Source organism: Salvia miltiorrhiza, chromosome 7 (assembly GCF_028751815.1).
Source record: "Salvia miltiorrhiza cultivar Shanhuang (shh) chromosome 7, IMPLAD_Smil_shh, whole genome shotgun sequence".
NCBI lineage: Eukaryota > Viridiplantae > Streptophyta > Magnoliopsida > Lamiales > Lamiaceae > Salvia > Salvia miltiorrhiza.
In genome coordinates, this window is record NC_080393.1 from 48,632,971 (window position 1) to 48,649,112 (window position 16,142).

The 16,142-nt window shown below is 37.6% G+C and overlaps 1 protein-coding gene across 2 annotated transcripts; it reads right to left on the minus strand.

Annotated features, from left to right (window-relative positions):
* Positions 1–208: 208 nt before the first annotated feature.
* On the minus strand, positions 209–15,384 carry LOC130994590 (kinesin-like protein KIN-UB). 2 transcript variants are annotated; one of them, XM_057919636.1, is made up of 19 exons: positions 15,028–15,384; positions 14,319–14,419; positions 14,058–14,180; positions 13,492–13,677; positions 13,141–13,362; positions 12,876–13,032; positions 12,000–12,149; positions 10,115–10,203; positions 6,080–6,283; positions 5,324–5,458; positions 4,559–4,693; positions 4,345–4,476; positions 3,504–3,642; positions 2,993–3,085; positions 2,195–2,320; positions 1,960–2,085; positions 1,156–1,299; positions 772–900; positions 209–677 (listed from the first exon to the last, which is right to left on the minus strand). In XM_057919636.1, exons 1-19 carry the CDS (start codon positions 15,215–15,217, stop codon positions 514–516), a joined length of 2,745 nt encoding a protein of 914 aa, XP_057775619.1. In that variant the 5' UTR covers positions 15,218–15,384; the 3' UTR covers positions 209–513. The 2 variants fall into 2 exon arrangements, with proteins under 2 accessions (XP_057775619.1, XP_057775620.1); XM_057919637.1 differs by having other exon boundaries at positions 14,319–14,413; positions 15,028–15,348.
* Between the last annotated feature and the right edge of the window lie 758 nt (positions 15,385–16,142).

The following is a 16,142-nucleotide window of genomic DNA, read 5'->3' on the forward strand; positions in this document are numbered from 1 at the left end:
CGGGTGTTTAAGTTCATGAAAAATTGGATAAAAAAAATAGTTCGTGGAAAGTTTGGAAATAGCACCAAAGTTCATGGTTTTTCACGACATTAACCCTTCATTTTTTGACTTCTCAACAAAAAAAAAATAATAATTACCTTTTTCTGACCGGAAAAAAAAAATTATGATCACACAAATAATGAAACTTGCACAATATTATAGCTTCAAATGGCAGCTAAAACACTTCATATATACACAAACAGATCCATTTCTCAAAAATACAAATTTAATAAATCTAGATGACAGCTACCATCACTTTATGTACAACTTCCAGGACCAGCGGACGTGGAATAAACAACGGTTATGTAACTTAATTTAGATACAGAAAAACCCTATAATAACATCAATCATTTTGAGATTGTGTCTTCTTCTATTTTATGGTCTTTCCTCATATTATATTCAATCCAATCTCGCCAATCTATGTTTCTAAGCTTTAGTTTACAATGAAAATAACCATATGTATTCTTTACAAGTTTAGCCATAATCGATTCTTAGTCTCTTCAGCTCAGCTTGAAAACCAGAAGTGGACTGTAGCGTTCGTTGCGCAAGAACCCTTATATCCTCTCGTGAACAATCCCGAGAAATACGAACTAGCTCCCACAATGCACCTCCATTAATCATGTCTCTTGCATTAACCTCTGTCACAAAGCAATCGAGCATTTTAGGTATTACCATAAATCTAGTCATCTCGGCTTTTCATCAAGTAGACGTAGCACGTAGTAAGATACTTACCATGTTGACCTAAATGGCAAAGGGCGAGCTCAATGTGTCGCCTGATTGGTGAGGCTTCATTGTTGGCATTCTTAACTATCCAAGGAAGGGCGCCATCTTCGATCAGGACAGATCTCCCAGTCTTAATCCCTAAAAAAGCAATTAACAGTTGTACAGATAAATTATGTATACATTATGTTTATAATGGCTGAAACCAGATCAAATGTGAAACTGAATGGAAATAGTGAGAGAAGAAAATATAGCATAGTTAAATGGGCCGTTGTTATGTTTAAAGACTTGCTGAAATATGAAATATTGTAACATCAACAACGATGAAATGGTGAATGAGAATGCCATGTAATCGTAATTTAGTTGGTGGGCAGAAACACCCAGAGCTCTTTATACCTGTGGTGGATGCCCTAGACTCACATTTGGCGAAGTTCGCCATCCCACGGGCCACTTGTGCAAGAACATCTGGATGTCTACATCTAACCATTCCCAGCAAAGCTCTAATACCACCTTCAGCTCTCAGCTTTATTTGCAGCTTATCTGAGAACATGAACATGACAGACGGCATTGGAAACAGAAAAAGTTCAACTCTAGCTGCCCCTACGTACATGGTCTAATGGAATTCAAAGTGATAGCAAATTGTTATCTGATAGCCGAGATGAGATATGCATTCAAAGCTAAGTTGGAGTATTAAGGGTGTGTTCTCTTTGATGGAAAAGGGTGGATCACCCTTTTTCCACTCTTTTCATATGTTCTGTAGGGTGGATAGTTTTCCTCGGGCAAGATGGAAAAAAGATTTGGGCAGTCCACTTTCCCTCCTTTTCACTCTAATTCATGATAATTTTATCATGGGGAATTCATCGTGATAATATTTTCCCATATTTTTCCACTCTAGAGAACATGAGATGAAAAAGGTGCGGAACACTAAAATGTGATATAATTTTCCCATATTTTCTTATCCCTACTTTTCTTATGACAAATTTGCAACCAAAGAGAACGCATCCTAAGAGAATCAAATCAGAGAACACAATGGCATTTCAAGGACGAACTCCATAGGGTAAGCCAACAGTAGAATATGAAGATATAATGACTGGAAGATGGTCTGGAGCATCATTAGCAGGAGGAGAATAATGCTCATTAGGGTGGGGCCGGTAGGCAACTCAGATTGACAAGAAAAGGAATTAAAGCGTTGCTTCTTACCATTGCCACAAAGATTCGCAATAGCTCCAGCAACCATGCGGAGCGTTTGAGGATCCTCTGACTTGGTTGCTGTTAGGGACAACAAGCTTATGCCCCCTTGAGACATTATGAGCTCCTGGTTGGTTTCTGACAATCCCCATGAATCAAACATATGAGGAAGTATGAAACTAATATATATATATATATATGTATATCATCAGTAGACATGACATATCTCCAACTAATGGAAAATTACCATTCATTGCAAGATTTGCAATGGCGCCAGCCGCTACTCTATGAATGGTCTCGTCATTGGAATTTCTCAGAAGCTCAAGTAAGGATGTAAGCCCACCAGCTTGAACAATCTTTTGCTGATTTGATTCTGAAGATTTAAGGAAAGATGATATGTGAAGATCTTGACTTTATTCAGCAATCAGCCACGCAAGGGGCTATAACTTTTTCTTTGTAAAGATGATATTCTAAAGACCTAGATGACAACATGAGCAATTCAAGACCTTATTCAGCGTGATGGGAGACGCAGGAAATTTTCCAGTAGTAGATAATTTAGCAGGCCACTGCATTATAAGACAGAAACGTGGCCCAAACTTAACTGGAAAAGATTAACACCAGCTTCATCTAGAGAGTTTGATAATTATCGCACAAAGTATTTGGCTGTGAAGAATAACCGCATTCTACCAAACAACTCGTGTAATGACCATCTCTGTAGTTTCAAAGCATGCCATTCCTTCCATTTTCAGTTTGAAGATCTCATAAAAAAAGTATCAATTTATAACAATTCCACCATAGATACTGAGCATGAATAGAGCCACAAGAGGCAAATATAAACCAGTATGACTGCAGAGAGGTATCCTAGTTCCAATGGCACACCACCGATCAAATTTACAGAACCAGCACTTAAAAAAGAAGAGGACTTAACTTTTAGCATCTGTGCTCAGCCTCATATGTATGGATGAAGAAAGATAGAGGAAAAAAATACAGGAAACAGAGATGACATTATATTGTTAAAATGAAAAGGAAAGTCATTCGGATATACCTTCCGCTGCAAGATTAGCAACTACTTTAACAGCATGAATCCGTACATCAGCATCATCAGATTGAAGTAATGACAATATTTTATGCAGCCCCACTGTTGCAGTGTGGGAAAATTCATCAATACAATTGCTAGAGTAAAAGAATATGAACAATAACCCAATAGGAATCTTATTGGAAATCGATTAATGATGAAAGTAAAATTAACAAAGAACAATCAGGAGAAGGTTTTATCCTGCCCAAGTGCAAGTGTTGTTATTATGGGAAAGAATGTAAATCCTAGACAAGACTTTTCGTGGGGAGAAAAACTTGTTTTATTCAAATAAGCCATGCAGAGCCCATCTAGGAGCCTACAGCCTAAAACTAAAATTAACTGACTAAAAAAAGGAGACTAAAGACGCAGGGCTCCACACACGCAAGTCTCGTGTAAGCTCTGTCCGTAACAATGAGACTAGAAAATGAGGTCCCACAAAAGAATTGGATTAAAAGTAACACACAAAAAATCATAAGTCCACCTTGTTCAAAGAGTTTCACAACTGATGCTTTGTCTCCATCACCAGGCTCTCTCTGTTGTTGATGCTTAGGCTGAGGGATGAGTGAGTCCAGAGAACTTGGTGCTTGTCCACTTAATCTTTTGTCAAGATTTCTTCGTGACTACAAGTCATAAATAATAACAAAGTTAATAATTCATCATGCACAATCCTACTACTCCGGGCCCTTTTTTTATTCTCCAAACAAAATTCCAGTCCAATAGCCAACGAAAAATCCAGCACACACAACAGATGGACTAACGATTCCCGAAAGCAGGAAGAACAGATGAATTTGGACTGCTTTCATTGAAGCAAGATTCTCTACAGTTATAAATCAACCAGTCATCGTTTTTAGAAATATTACGTAGCCAGTTTACGTGTCTCATTAAGAAATTCAAAGAGCTTGCAGTTTTTCCTAAGACCAGTTCAAACCTATATGTCAGCCACCAGATGAATCACTTCAACACAAGCCAATGGAAAGAGGCCCATAGCGCATGAAGCATTGACATGGACAAATTATTTTTGTTATTCTTATTTACCAGTAGTGGATTAACTCTAAAATAAGGGACAAACACAAAATCTTTCATTTACAAGACAGATACACTTGATAATGTGCTTCTACTGCAGTTAAAGTAATCCACGAGTGTACTATCACCTAGTGCCCTAAACTTGGCCTCAGAAAGAGCCGCAAGGAAAAGAGAATGGTGATAAAGGATACCAAGAATTGCCAAGAATAATGTATATTCTGCACTTGATGGATAGGGTTACTGAACCTAGTTTCTGATTATGTAGTAAACGCAGTCCAATACTTGTCCAACATAGTTACCTGGTCTGCTTCAAAACTTATTTGCAGTAGTTGACTTTGTAACATTTCGATTTCTTCTTCCAGTTTTGCCTTTTCGCATTCTTCATCTTCCAGCATCTTACGAAGCTTTACGATCTCAGAATTTCTGGCAGCCTAGTGTAAGCCAAGTTAAAAATTTAGCAAGACAGAGAAGTTGGTCAGATTATTGAAGAAAATTAACCAATTGAATGAACACCTCCGCGTTTTTCCACTGAATCAACTGCTTATTCAGACTATCAACTTCAGTTTCTGCAGCTTTGCGTAGAAGAATTTCACTGTTAAGCTTTTTCTTAAGCTCTGCAACTTCACTGGAATTAGGCAGCATTGGAGGCTGAAATACAAGGTATTCAAAACAAAAGTAATTAGAGAATTATAACAAAAATAAGGGAAGACAGACAAGGCAGATAAACTGACTGATGAAATAGTAGTTCTGGATTTACATTGTTCAACTGTTTCAAGTGAATTGTTTATAAATCTTTCCCTATCTTATAAAATCTTGAATTGGAAACAACAAAGTTGTGGAATAAAGTCACAGAAACCAAAAAACTACTTCCTATGTTGTGAAGTCATAAGTACGTGTGTGTGTGTTGGCCTAACGGTAGGGGGCCTAAGGTCCTTGTGTAATTTATCAAAAAAAAAAGTCTTAAGTATAATCAATTAGGTATACTATTATGGGAGCTTCAAACTATCAATTGTTTGAAAGAAAACTAAATATGAAAAATCAGCTTATTTCATTTCAGAAAAATATTCTTCGGTAGATTGAAAGTTCATCATTGCTAGGAACCTACAGAAAGCTATAAGTCAAAATCAGCATAATGCAAGACTGTCACCAGGTCAGGTAAATTATATGTCGAGATTGTAGCTCAACATTTGAACCTTTAACTTTGCTAACTAGTTACAACCAACAGAACCAAATTAAGGAGCGGCTATCGTACTGAGTAAACATATAATTATGCAATACCTGTGAGTTTGATTTTTGACCAGTGCCATTATCAGATACACCAACATTAACTTTTCTTTGTCCATGGTTTTCTTTTTTCACTGCTGATTGTTCCTCGAGCCTCTTTTTTGACTCCATAAAGTCTTTCTGACATTTCTGGTTAGGAAGGGGATAAAAGGGCATTATCTAAAAGACATTGGGGCAAGTCAAAATCAGAATTGAACAAGTGAGAAAATACAGGGACAGGTCCTTGCATAATTAGAGTCAAACAGAAAGACAGCTAAGCTTATTAAAAAACTCTCTGGATAAAGAAAACAAAGTATGATAATCATACTTTACAAATCTATGTACCTTCCGGTGCTTCTATAAAGGACAAGAAAAGAAAATCAGTCGTGCAACCTAAGAAACACAAAGTTTTAATCAACAAATATAGGCCTAACTATTTAGCAGCTGCACAGTGAGCACACAGCCCACTACTCTTTCACCTATCACTAAAGAATACTGTCTGCTCGTTGCGATTGAGCAGCATAATCTTATTTCTAAGGAAACTTTTATTCAGAAGTTCCTACAAGAAAAGGCATAATTAGTCATGCTCAATCATATAAAATCATAAGGGCATTATTCTCATCAATTATTTGCCTACAGATAATTAATTGGAAATAAAAGAATTCCTAGACTATATTTTTCCAGAAGAAATTTAGAAACTGACACAATGATGAAAAAGTAACCAATACATATTTGCACCCTGAATCACAGTCATCTAGTGCATTCACGCACCTCCAATGCATCAGCATAATTTTGTTCCACCTCAGCAACACGTTTCTGGCCTTCCAAAGATATCCTTTCAATCTTGTCATCAAATGCTCTTTGTTGCCTTTCATATTCAGCTGCTAGCTTGTCCAATTGTATTTCAAGCCTCCTCGATAAACTTTTGTAATCAAATTCCTCTTTGAGTTTTACCATATTCTCCACCTTCATAGCCTGCCATAAAAAAATTACACTTGTAAGTTGTAGTGTATGCATATAACAATCTCATATCAAAGCTCCACACCTCACTTTCTGAGCGTCTAAAAGTATATAATCTAAACAGTTTTGGCCTGCTACCACTAAATGCGACATAATAAAAATAGAAGAAAACCTATAAAAAAAGGGAGGATTGTTAAAGTAGCTTTGAGATATGAAAACGCTATTTTAGTCCCTCTTGCAACAAAATATGATTCTAGCCATTTTTTGATAATGCCATAAATACCCTTACTTTAATAAGAAAGGAGCCAATTGAGTTTGAGTGAGACACAAATTCATAGGCCCAAAATATAATAAATGATGATGAATTGATTGGTAAGTTTTTTTTTTTTTTTTAAATTACATGAGGTACGTATCTGAATATAATCAATTATGCAAACCGCAAGCAGGCGGGATCTCATCACCACCCCAACGGTGGGAAAACATCACCGCACACAGGCGAGAAACGTCGTGCGTGTCCCGCGTGTGGGACCTCAACACCAAACAATACAACACGGCACGCAGGCGGAAATACAACACCACCTAAAGTGGGAAAACATCACCGCACGCAGGCAGAAATGAACCCAAGACCTCTCACAAAAAAGAGTCTTTGGGTGCCTCAGCTTTGCCACTAGAGCAAGGCCTTATTGGCAATTGATTGGTAAGTTACTTTGCCTTTTCTTTTTACTTCAATTTATAATTGTCTGCATTATTAAGTTTGATTCAACTTTATTAAAATAGAATTTGTTAAAGCACCTTTACTAACAATGGTACAATATAATTTAAATTAATTTTATCATGTATTTACATATTAGTCCTAATAATCACAATAATAGTTGTACTTAATCAGTGATGTTTTTTATATCTTATTTAATCCATTGGTATAATTTTTCTTAAGGATAATTTTTTTTAATAATACTCCCTCTGTCCTCAAAAAATAGTCCTAGAAGGGCACGGCAACGGTTTAATTAAAGTGGTTGAATGTATTGAAAGTGGAGAAAGGTCTCACTTAAAGGGTAGAGTTAATAATGATAATTAAGTATATCATATCATGGGTGTAGAAAGTGGCCCACCATGTGATATAATAGGTAAATAAGTTAATAATTGAGGGTAATATGTTATGGGGTAATGTCTATAAATAGAAAGAGGCTATTTTTTGTGGAAATACCAAAATGGCAAAAAGAGACTATTTTTAAGGCACTGAAGGAGTATTAACTTGAGTCGTATTCCTTTTCGGGTGGTCCTAACTAACTTGAGTCGTTTCCTTATTTGGCAAAAATTAGACCTTTTAATCCCTAATTAAGGTCACTAATTGGACCCCTATTTTTTGTTAATCAACCCAAATGATGAGCACCCCCCTCCCTAACCCATTACTCACTCTCACTCTCTCTCTCTCGATTCTTCTGAAACCCAACTCTCTCTTTCACCTCTTTCACCGCCGCTATCTCCATTCTCTCCTCAAACCCTCCCTCTCCATCTCTGGATCGCTCCAAGTTAGTGAGGTTGCACATCTCCGGTGGAATTGGGTTTTGTAAGAATGGATTGTAGTCGAATCGGCGGCCCTTGCAGGGTGGTCGTTTGCCGGAAAATGCGAGGAAAAGAGGGATTTTGGGGTTTTCCTTTTTCTCTTGTTAAGGCTCGTTTTTTCTTTGCTGGGGCGAGACAGATGGAGGAAGTCAATGGTGGGGGTGGCTGCCGACGATTTTTGCCGGAGATGTGGAGGCTGCAGCGGCGACGCTCGCGCGCGAGAGAGAGAGAACAAATAATGTGATAAACAAACAAATCATTAATTAGTGTGATGCATATTGCCACTCATTCACTAAAATAGAAACACACTTAAAACACTAAACATCAACTCCTTAAATCTCATGCCCACAAAAAATGCCTCAAGATAGCCGGGGATGAAGAGAGTAATAAATTTAAACAATTATTGAATTACGTCTAATGTCAATATACTCGCACACATGTGTATTTCCTTTTTTATGATAATTAATATACTCCCTCCATCCCATAAGAGAATGCTCATTTTCCTTTCTCATCTGTCCCACAAGAGTATACATGACCTCACCACTAACCCCTTAGTTTTCTCCTCACTTTCAACACTTATTTACAACTTTACCAATATGGCCCACCATAATTTCTCCACTCTACTCACAAAAGTTGACTCGTTTCTCCGCTCACAACACATTGACATAACATTTAGTAAAACACGTGCCGAACAAATTAAGCATACCCTTCCGCACAGAGGGAGTTATTATTTATTTTAGGGCAAAGGTGCACATGAGCCCCTGAACTAGACACCCCTATAGCTTATATCCCCCCAGGATCGGTCAAGGCGCGTTGACCTCCCTGAACTTTCGAAAGAAGGGTGCACTTAAACCCCTTTGTTAAACGGCCGTTTAAACGCCGTTTTCTTCTATTATTTTTTATTTTTATTTTTTTTTGGAAATAGATGGTGTCCCTCACCATCGCCGCCAGCTCTAAATCTCCGACGAGAATTGGGTTTTTCTACTTACTCCTCTGCATGATCTCCACCACCTTGTTCATCCACGCCGCCGCCGGCGGCTGCTGGCGACGATTCAAATACGCATTTCGATTGTGAGACAACGGAGGCAGATTAGCAAACAAGGTGGGTGCGTAGTTAAGGGAGGCAGCGGAGGTGTTCAAGGAGTTTTCAATGGCGGATTTGACGGCGGGGCTGGAGAAGATGGCCTCCCTCATGACGCGGCTGACTCTGGGGTCGTCGAGGATGGAGACGATGAGCTGATCGACCTCGACCTTCACGGCAAGGAGGGGCTGCTGCTGCTGCTCGGGGCAGCCGCGCCGCTGGTGGGCCTGGGCGCTGAAGAGCGGCGCCATCAGCGCGTTGGAGACCGGCGGCGGAGCCGCCGCCTTCAGCACCGCGGGGATGCGCTCGAGGGCGCGACACTGCAGCGGATGGATTGGGCTAGGACGGCGGACGCCTCCGGCGTCAGCTTCTGCTGAATCGTGCTGAATCCGGCTCTCATAATCTCGGAATCGAAATTCAAATAAAAATTGAATCTTGATTGTGTGTTTTGAGTTGGGTTTTAAAAAGTGTGAAATTAAAAAGATGCGGAGGAATTCATGTTTCTGTTTGTGGAAGAGATGGTGATGGTGATGATTATATAAGCGAGGAACACACACAATTCTCGTCGGAGATTCGGAGCCGGCGGCGGTGGTGAGGGAAACCATCTATTTCCACAAAAAAATAATAATAATACTCCCTCCATCCCGTTGATAATGGCACAATTTTTCTAGGCACGGAAATTAAGTAAAAGGTGTTAAGAGTGTAAAGTAGATAGAGACCACTTATTTAATGAGCGTAAAGTGGGTAGGGGCCACATTTTATTTTTAGAATGTGCCATTATTAATAGAACAAACCAAAAAGAAATATGTGCCATTATCAGTGGGACACAGAGGGAGTAATAAATATGCATCAACTATAGTTTACTACATGTAAGATTATAAGCATAAATTAGAATTTATCTTCTTTCTTTTTTTTCACAACAAATAGAGAGAAATTCATTAGGAAGTTGAGTGGGACGCACTGGTTTTTTTTTTTTTTTTTGTCATACTCTCTCCTTGATCCGCTTTTCTCTGCTCTCTTCATAAACCGGTTTCTCCAATTCAATGGTAGTTTTTACCAAACAAAACACTTTGAAGGAGCTTATAAGTTATGAACAGCTTATAAGTTGTTTTAAAGAGCTTATAAGCTCAGCCAAACAACCTCTAAATGTACCTTTTTAATGGTCATTTTCTAAAGAAACATATGGAGAAAACTGAACTTACCCGTTGGCCGAACATGATGGTGCTAGATGTTTCTCCTCGGTGGCGAGGTGATGGCCCAATAGTAATAACCAATGAGGTTCTAGCTGTGCCTGAGTATTGAATTTTTTGTCACCTGTGTTAGCGAATCCTGGCATTGGATCTTTCAATTTTTTATATAATTAGACCTTTCCTGCCTTTTCTTTTCCTATAAAGTAAGAGAAAGCCAAGGAGAATAGAGACAACTTAACTAGGTTACATCTGCTTTTAGAAACCCTAGACCCTTAGATTTTGATAAATAATCAGAGCTGTAGAAGCAGATAGCAAACAAAATTATGAAACATGACTTGGTTTCAACCATACATACAAGAAAATCTGCAGTCAACTGGACCATCAGAAGCATCATTGAATGACAACATTGCCTGACATAAAGTTTCAAGCAGCTGCTGCAATTAACTAATGAATTTACTCATCGACAGATGTACCTAGTTATCTACATAAAATTAATGAAACATGACTAGATTGGATGAGTATTCTTTTTTCAGATGATATACAAATATGATGAAATTAAAATGTCTCCTGCAAGCTTTGCATAACTGATTCATGCAAAGCTTATCCAGCCTCTTCTTATTGAGGTCTAAGATTACTTAATATAGAAGGACCTTAAATGCATATTAATTTACATACACTACCACGCAGAATATTGCTGAATTTCATGCATATGGTGTTTTAATGATCTATTTAGTAGATCCCATGAAATCTTTACATATCTTGTCCCATAATTATCTGATGTTTCCTTATCTTAGTTTTCCTGTTCTCCTAATTCTTGTTATGGTAGATGAGTCCGCTAAAGGAATGTTCAAGGATGTGTGGCCCATTTTCCATAAAACCTAGAGTTAGAATTTGTCTATTTAATCATTGAGTCAGGAGCCTTTTAGGGGAAAGTAATTTCAGTTTTATTTGGCCTTGATATTCCACTTTCTTTCAGCATTATATGTTGCGGCATTAGTCTGAAGAACCTTGTTTTTCTTTGTTATCGTTGAATTATTTCTCTATCGATCCTTTGTCTCAGGCTCCTACCCAAGTGTATAATGATGAAAGAAAATAGAACAGTACAGACTACGACTGTCCAAGCACAAGGCCAAATTGAACTGAAATTACCCCCTCCCCCCGCTTAAAAGACTCGTGACTCAACGTTTAAATAGATAATCTCTAACTCTAGGCTTTCAAGAAATAGGCCATGCATCCACGCCCATTCCTTATTGGACTCATCTACAATACAATAATTAGGAAAAGCATAAAAACAAGATCAGTTATCATTAGATAATTATGAGACAAGATAAGTTTTCATATGATCTCTTCTCTTCTAAATCAACCTCAACAATCTCTAATATGACGCATATAAGAATAGGCATGCCATGTTCAAAAAATGAGCATTTCCCACTGATCTGAATCTTCAGCCAGAATAGAAAGGATGACAGCAGGAAGTAGGAAGCAGAAAAGATCATTGGAACTTCATCTTAATGCAAAATAATACTTATAGTCCCATGTGCATGTTATATTCAAAAAGAAGGAAAAAAAATCCAAACATATACATCAAACAAGGAGAGACATACAGATAACTATTGAACTTCTAGAAACCAGTATCACGATATCCTTAAAAGTTGGAATACATCTACTGTAAGATTTCATTTATACTCAATAAGACAAGTATGTGTTCTTCATCCTAAGTGTAAATTTGAAGAGAGGCGGCATGATGAGACAACAGCATAGGATGAAAAGAGTTTCTCTTGAAGGAAGACATTTTAGATATGTATGCTATTCATTCCTGATAGTTTTTCTTTTGAGTTTATTCAGTGCAATATGACCTAGTAATAGATTGGTTGCTTTATTTTATTCAAACCGTCACCTCCAAAGGAATCTCGAAGCAATCTAGTGAGTTTCGAATCGCGGACTGGAACATGAGCACTATTTTCTGCCAACGCATTGATACACTTCCCTAATGCACTCAAAGAGAGATTGATAGATTTGGCTTCCTCTAATGTATGACCCTCACTCCCTGCCGGATGAAGACAAAACACAGTCAAAAGCACGAAGGGGAAGAGTTAGAGTATAACATTCCAAAGCAACACCTTCCTTTGAAGACATGGATTGAAGCCAACAAGAAGCACAGATAATACTCACTCAATATCTAGAATAAGTGGACAATGAGGCATATTTGTAGTATAAATTAATCAGGATTCTGTTATGTTCTAGAGGAGATTAAGCTTGATTCTCTCCTAATTTATTTTCTGATTTGTAGGAGTTATTTTAGGTTACATATTCTCTGATTTAGCTGGATAAATCTTAAGGATTCTTCCTTCATTCAAAAGATAAGAAAGATTATCTCTCCTTTCAACCTACAATTGTGTAAACAACTTGAGACAATACCAAGATAAATACTCATTCTATAGGCTGGCATTTAGATGTAAAAGGAACTGGTACAAACATAAAAAGTACCCCCTTCGTCCGAGTCTACTTGGCCTATTTCATTTTGGCATGCTTATTTAGGAGAGTAACATTGTAGTGCAGAGGTATGTCGGCCCATATTTAATGTAGTGTAAAGTGACTACCAAAAACAAGCCTAGTCAAATGGGACATCCCAAAAAGGAATAGAGGCCAAGTCAAATGAGATTGAGGGAGTAGCTTCTTGTCAAGAAGGCAGGAACTTATGGAAAGGTCAAAAAGCTATGGCACATTAATTGAATGGGAGCCAAGATTAGAAATGAAAATATGAAAGCAATACCTGACTTATCAATGCGCTCAGAACCAGCAAGATCCACGATAACTAGCTTGCTTCTTCGTATAATGGGAGGCTTCAGTGTTTTACTCACTGGGGTCATGTTACCATTTTCATTAGACAATGAAGAATCTTTTCCTTTAACTGACCTCTTTACATGTACCTTTAATGAAGAAATGCCCCCAACCAAAGTCATAAGATATGTATCAGTAACATGTGATACCACAATTTAATCTTGACATTGTCACAAAATAGAATGCATTCTATTCACCATTAGAATAGCGTGGCTACGGGAGGATTCTGTATTTAATTTTGTGTTTGCGGCAAAACGATGGGCTTCCCCTAATTGCAGTAGTTGCATAAAACTTTTATGATCTCTAACTTCTACCAAGGTCGCTCCAGGAAGAGAAACATCTCCAGTTTTTGGGTCTTCCACAATAGTTATATTATCATTAGATGGATTAAGGAGGTCCTGTATTGTTTCCATGTAAAGCTGCAGCAGTACATAGAGAAATAAAAGTTTCAGCAACTAGTTTCACAGGCCGAATTGAATCCAGCAACTAACTTTCAAAAAATTGCAGTTAGCCTACTAGAAAGGTTACAATTTTAATAATAACAAGACCTGAAAATAAGAAACAGAAACTAAATCATTTTCAGGTGATACTGCTGCCAGTATATCCTCCATTGCTCGCAACATGATCCCACGAGCAGCAGCATCTTCTTCACCAAGTCGTCCAAGGGTGTAGGTTTTCCCTGTACCTGTCTGCCCATATGCCATCACTGTTCCATTGTAACCATCTAAAACACTCTGCAGAAAACAACAAAGTGCATCTTATATCTTATTTCAAGTTCCCATGAGATGAGAAGAAAACCTGTAACTGATTGGATCAAATTTTAATAATTTTAGAAAGTCATTTCATCATCGAATATTAAAGTGATAACCACATTCTTGCTAACTTTGGGAACCTAAACCTCTTGGAAATACCATTTAAGGTACTATCAGCTACTTATATAGAAATTAAATACAGCAACAAGTTCTTCATTGAATCTTGCTGCATCGAGGAGAAGGATCAATATAACAAAAGGTCCTCTTCAGTCTTCACAGTTCACACACAACTAAACAGCACCTGTGACATTGGAGGTAAGAGGATAACAACGTAACCAACAAATTAGCAAAGTTCGTAGTACCTCCACAACCGGCTTTGCCACAACTTCGTATACACGTTTTTGTGATGCATACTCTGTTAAGACTTCATCAAACTCATAGGTATCAGAATCCCAGTTGTTTTTTTGAAGTTTCAATCGTTTGAGCTGAAATAAAATCAATATAAGCATATGTGAGATGAAAGAAAAACTCCTGACATGAATTATATTTGTCAATTCCCCAGGGTAATGCAATCTGAAAAAGGTCCCCCCTAATAGAGCCAGATAGTCATTATATAGCTGTACCTCTGGTTGCAATTCAACACAGTCAGCAAAATCAGCATCCGCTACCATCTCTTCAGAATTTCTAGGCCTTAATCTGACAGCAACTCTCACTCTCCCTGAAACTATCGCAAAAGGCAATATTCAGCATGCAGTGACCTCTACAGAAAAGTCAAACTGCCTCGGGAGTTGCACAAGATCACAAATGATGATCTTCTGGGAGACACACTAAATCAAAGAAAAGAATGTTGCTGGACAATGTGAAGGTGGAATCGATCTGTAACAGAGCAAAAAGTTTCCATATCTAACAGAACACAGAAAATTCACATATTAAAAGGACACAAGAAAATGGGAGAACGCCCCAAAAAAAGAGGAGAAACCGCAACATCATAAATCACATTCACTTCCAAATAATTAAGCGAACAAATATGCCACTCACTGTAAATCCTACCATTATCAAGCAGATAATTGTCTGCAGATAACTATTGATGCATTACAGAAACATCATCAACCAGCATTACAACGAAAACAAGTGATAAAGAGGCCAAAACTTCCTTTTGATGCTCAACATAAGGGAAAAATATCAAATATTTGCATACCTCCACAGACAACATTTATTCAAACTTTAACAAGGCAATTAAAACAAAAAAAAGGGAAAAGGAAACCTCATACATTACACAAAAACTACCAAAATCCAAAACAATGCACATATCTAAATTGCGGCGAAGAGTACTTGTGGAATAATCTCGGCCGGAGCCGGTGCTTCCGCGGCGGAGACTGGAAGCAGCCGGCATGGGCTGCTGCACCTTCGACTTGAGAGAAGAAGATGGTGAGTATTTAGAATTACTATTGCTATAATTCTCAAACTTGATAGCTCCTCCTCTTGATGCGCTGCCGCCATTCTTGTAGCTATGTGCAGACATTTTGTTTTCTTGTATCCCCTACTTTTTCTTCACATTATTTTGTGGGAATTTGGAAGTGATCAGAGGCGTTCGAAAATGAAAATGGAAGAAAGGTAAGCTTTTTGGAGTTGCTTGACAGTTGAAAAGAGAGAGGGAGTGGGGTTGGTGTGGGGCTCGTAAATCATAATCTACTAATTTTGTTTATTTAACTTTTAATTAAATCCCAAAGTTTTCATATGGAAAGAGGAGTTCAGATTTCAAAACCATCGACCATTATGCTGCTGGAATTCAATTGAATTTGGATTAATTATTGAGCAGTACTAATTTGTTGTACATTTGTGGATGATAATTTATTTATTTTTTTGATAAATTAACAGTATTAAATAAAAAAATTAAATGACCGCGACCCAGGAGACTCGAATCCAAGACCTTTGGCCTTAGACATTAATCTCTTATCGTTTGACTAAAACACACACACATTTGTGTGTACCCAAACCCAATTAATATTGGTCTGTGTTACGTTTTCTTTTATTTTTGTATATTTTCTATCCGCGTCTTATTCATAGGAGTCTGTATTTAATATCATGATAGTTTTCTACTTTTTTATTATTAGTGAAAAGAAAATTATTTCCGATAAAAAGAAAGCTCTCTCCGAAAAAACATGCATATTTTGTCATTTTGGATCGTCTCTAAAACACATAGTACATTTTTTTTAAACACTATCCCACTATATTTTCTTTAGGACGTTTATTTTGAATGATTGATAAGATGCATGATTGAGTATTTCTGGGGCCGTTTGATTTAAAAGGTTGGATTAGATTAATTTTATGATATCTTGTTCGATTGAGTGGATATATACGGCTTGTGATTCAATCTCAAAACAATGTCACGTATGAATAGTCTTGGCTTACGAGTCTTAGTTTACTCTCTATGACAAAATTAATCT

What these genes read in the sequence shown, in the direction of transcription:
- LOC130994590 (XM_057919636.1), bottom strand. Translation starts at nt 15,217, where the DNA reads ATGTCTGCACATAGCTACAAGAATGGCGGCAGCGCATCAAGAGGAGGA. An exon ending in TGCTAATCTTGCAGCGGAAG is followed by an intron (nt 2,321 to 2,992) that starts GTATATCCGAAT and finishes TTAAATCTTCAG; the next exon opens with AATCAAATCAGCAAAAGATT. An exon ending in TTGCCATTTAGGTCAACATG is followed by an intron (nt 678 to 771) that starts GTAAGTATCTTA and finishes GCTTTGTGACAG; the next exon opens with AGGTTAATGCAAGAGACATG.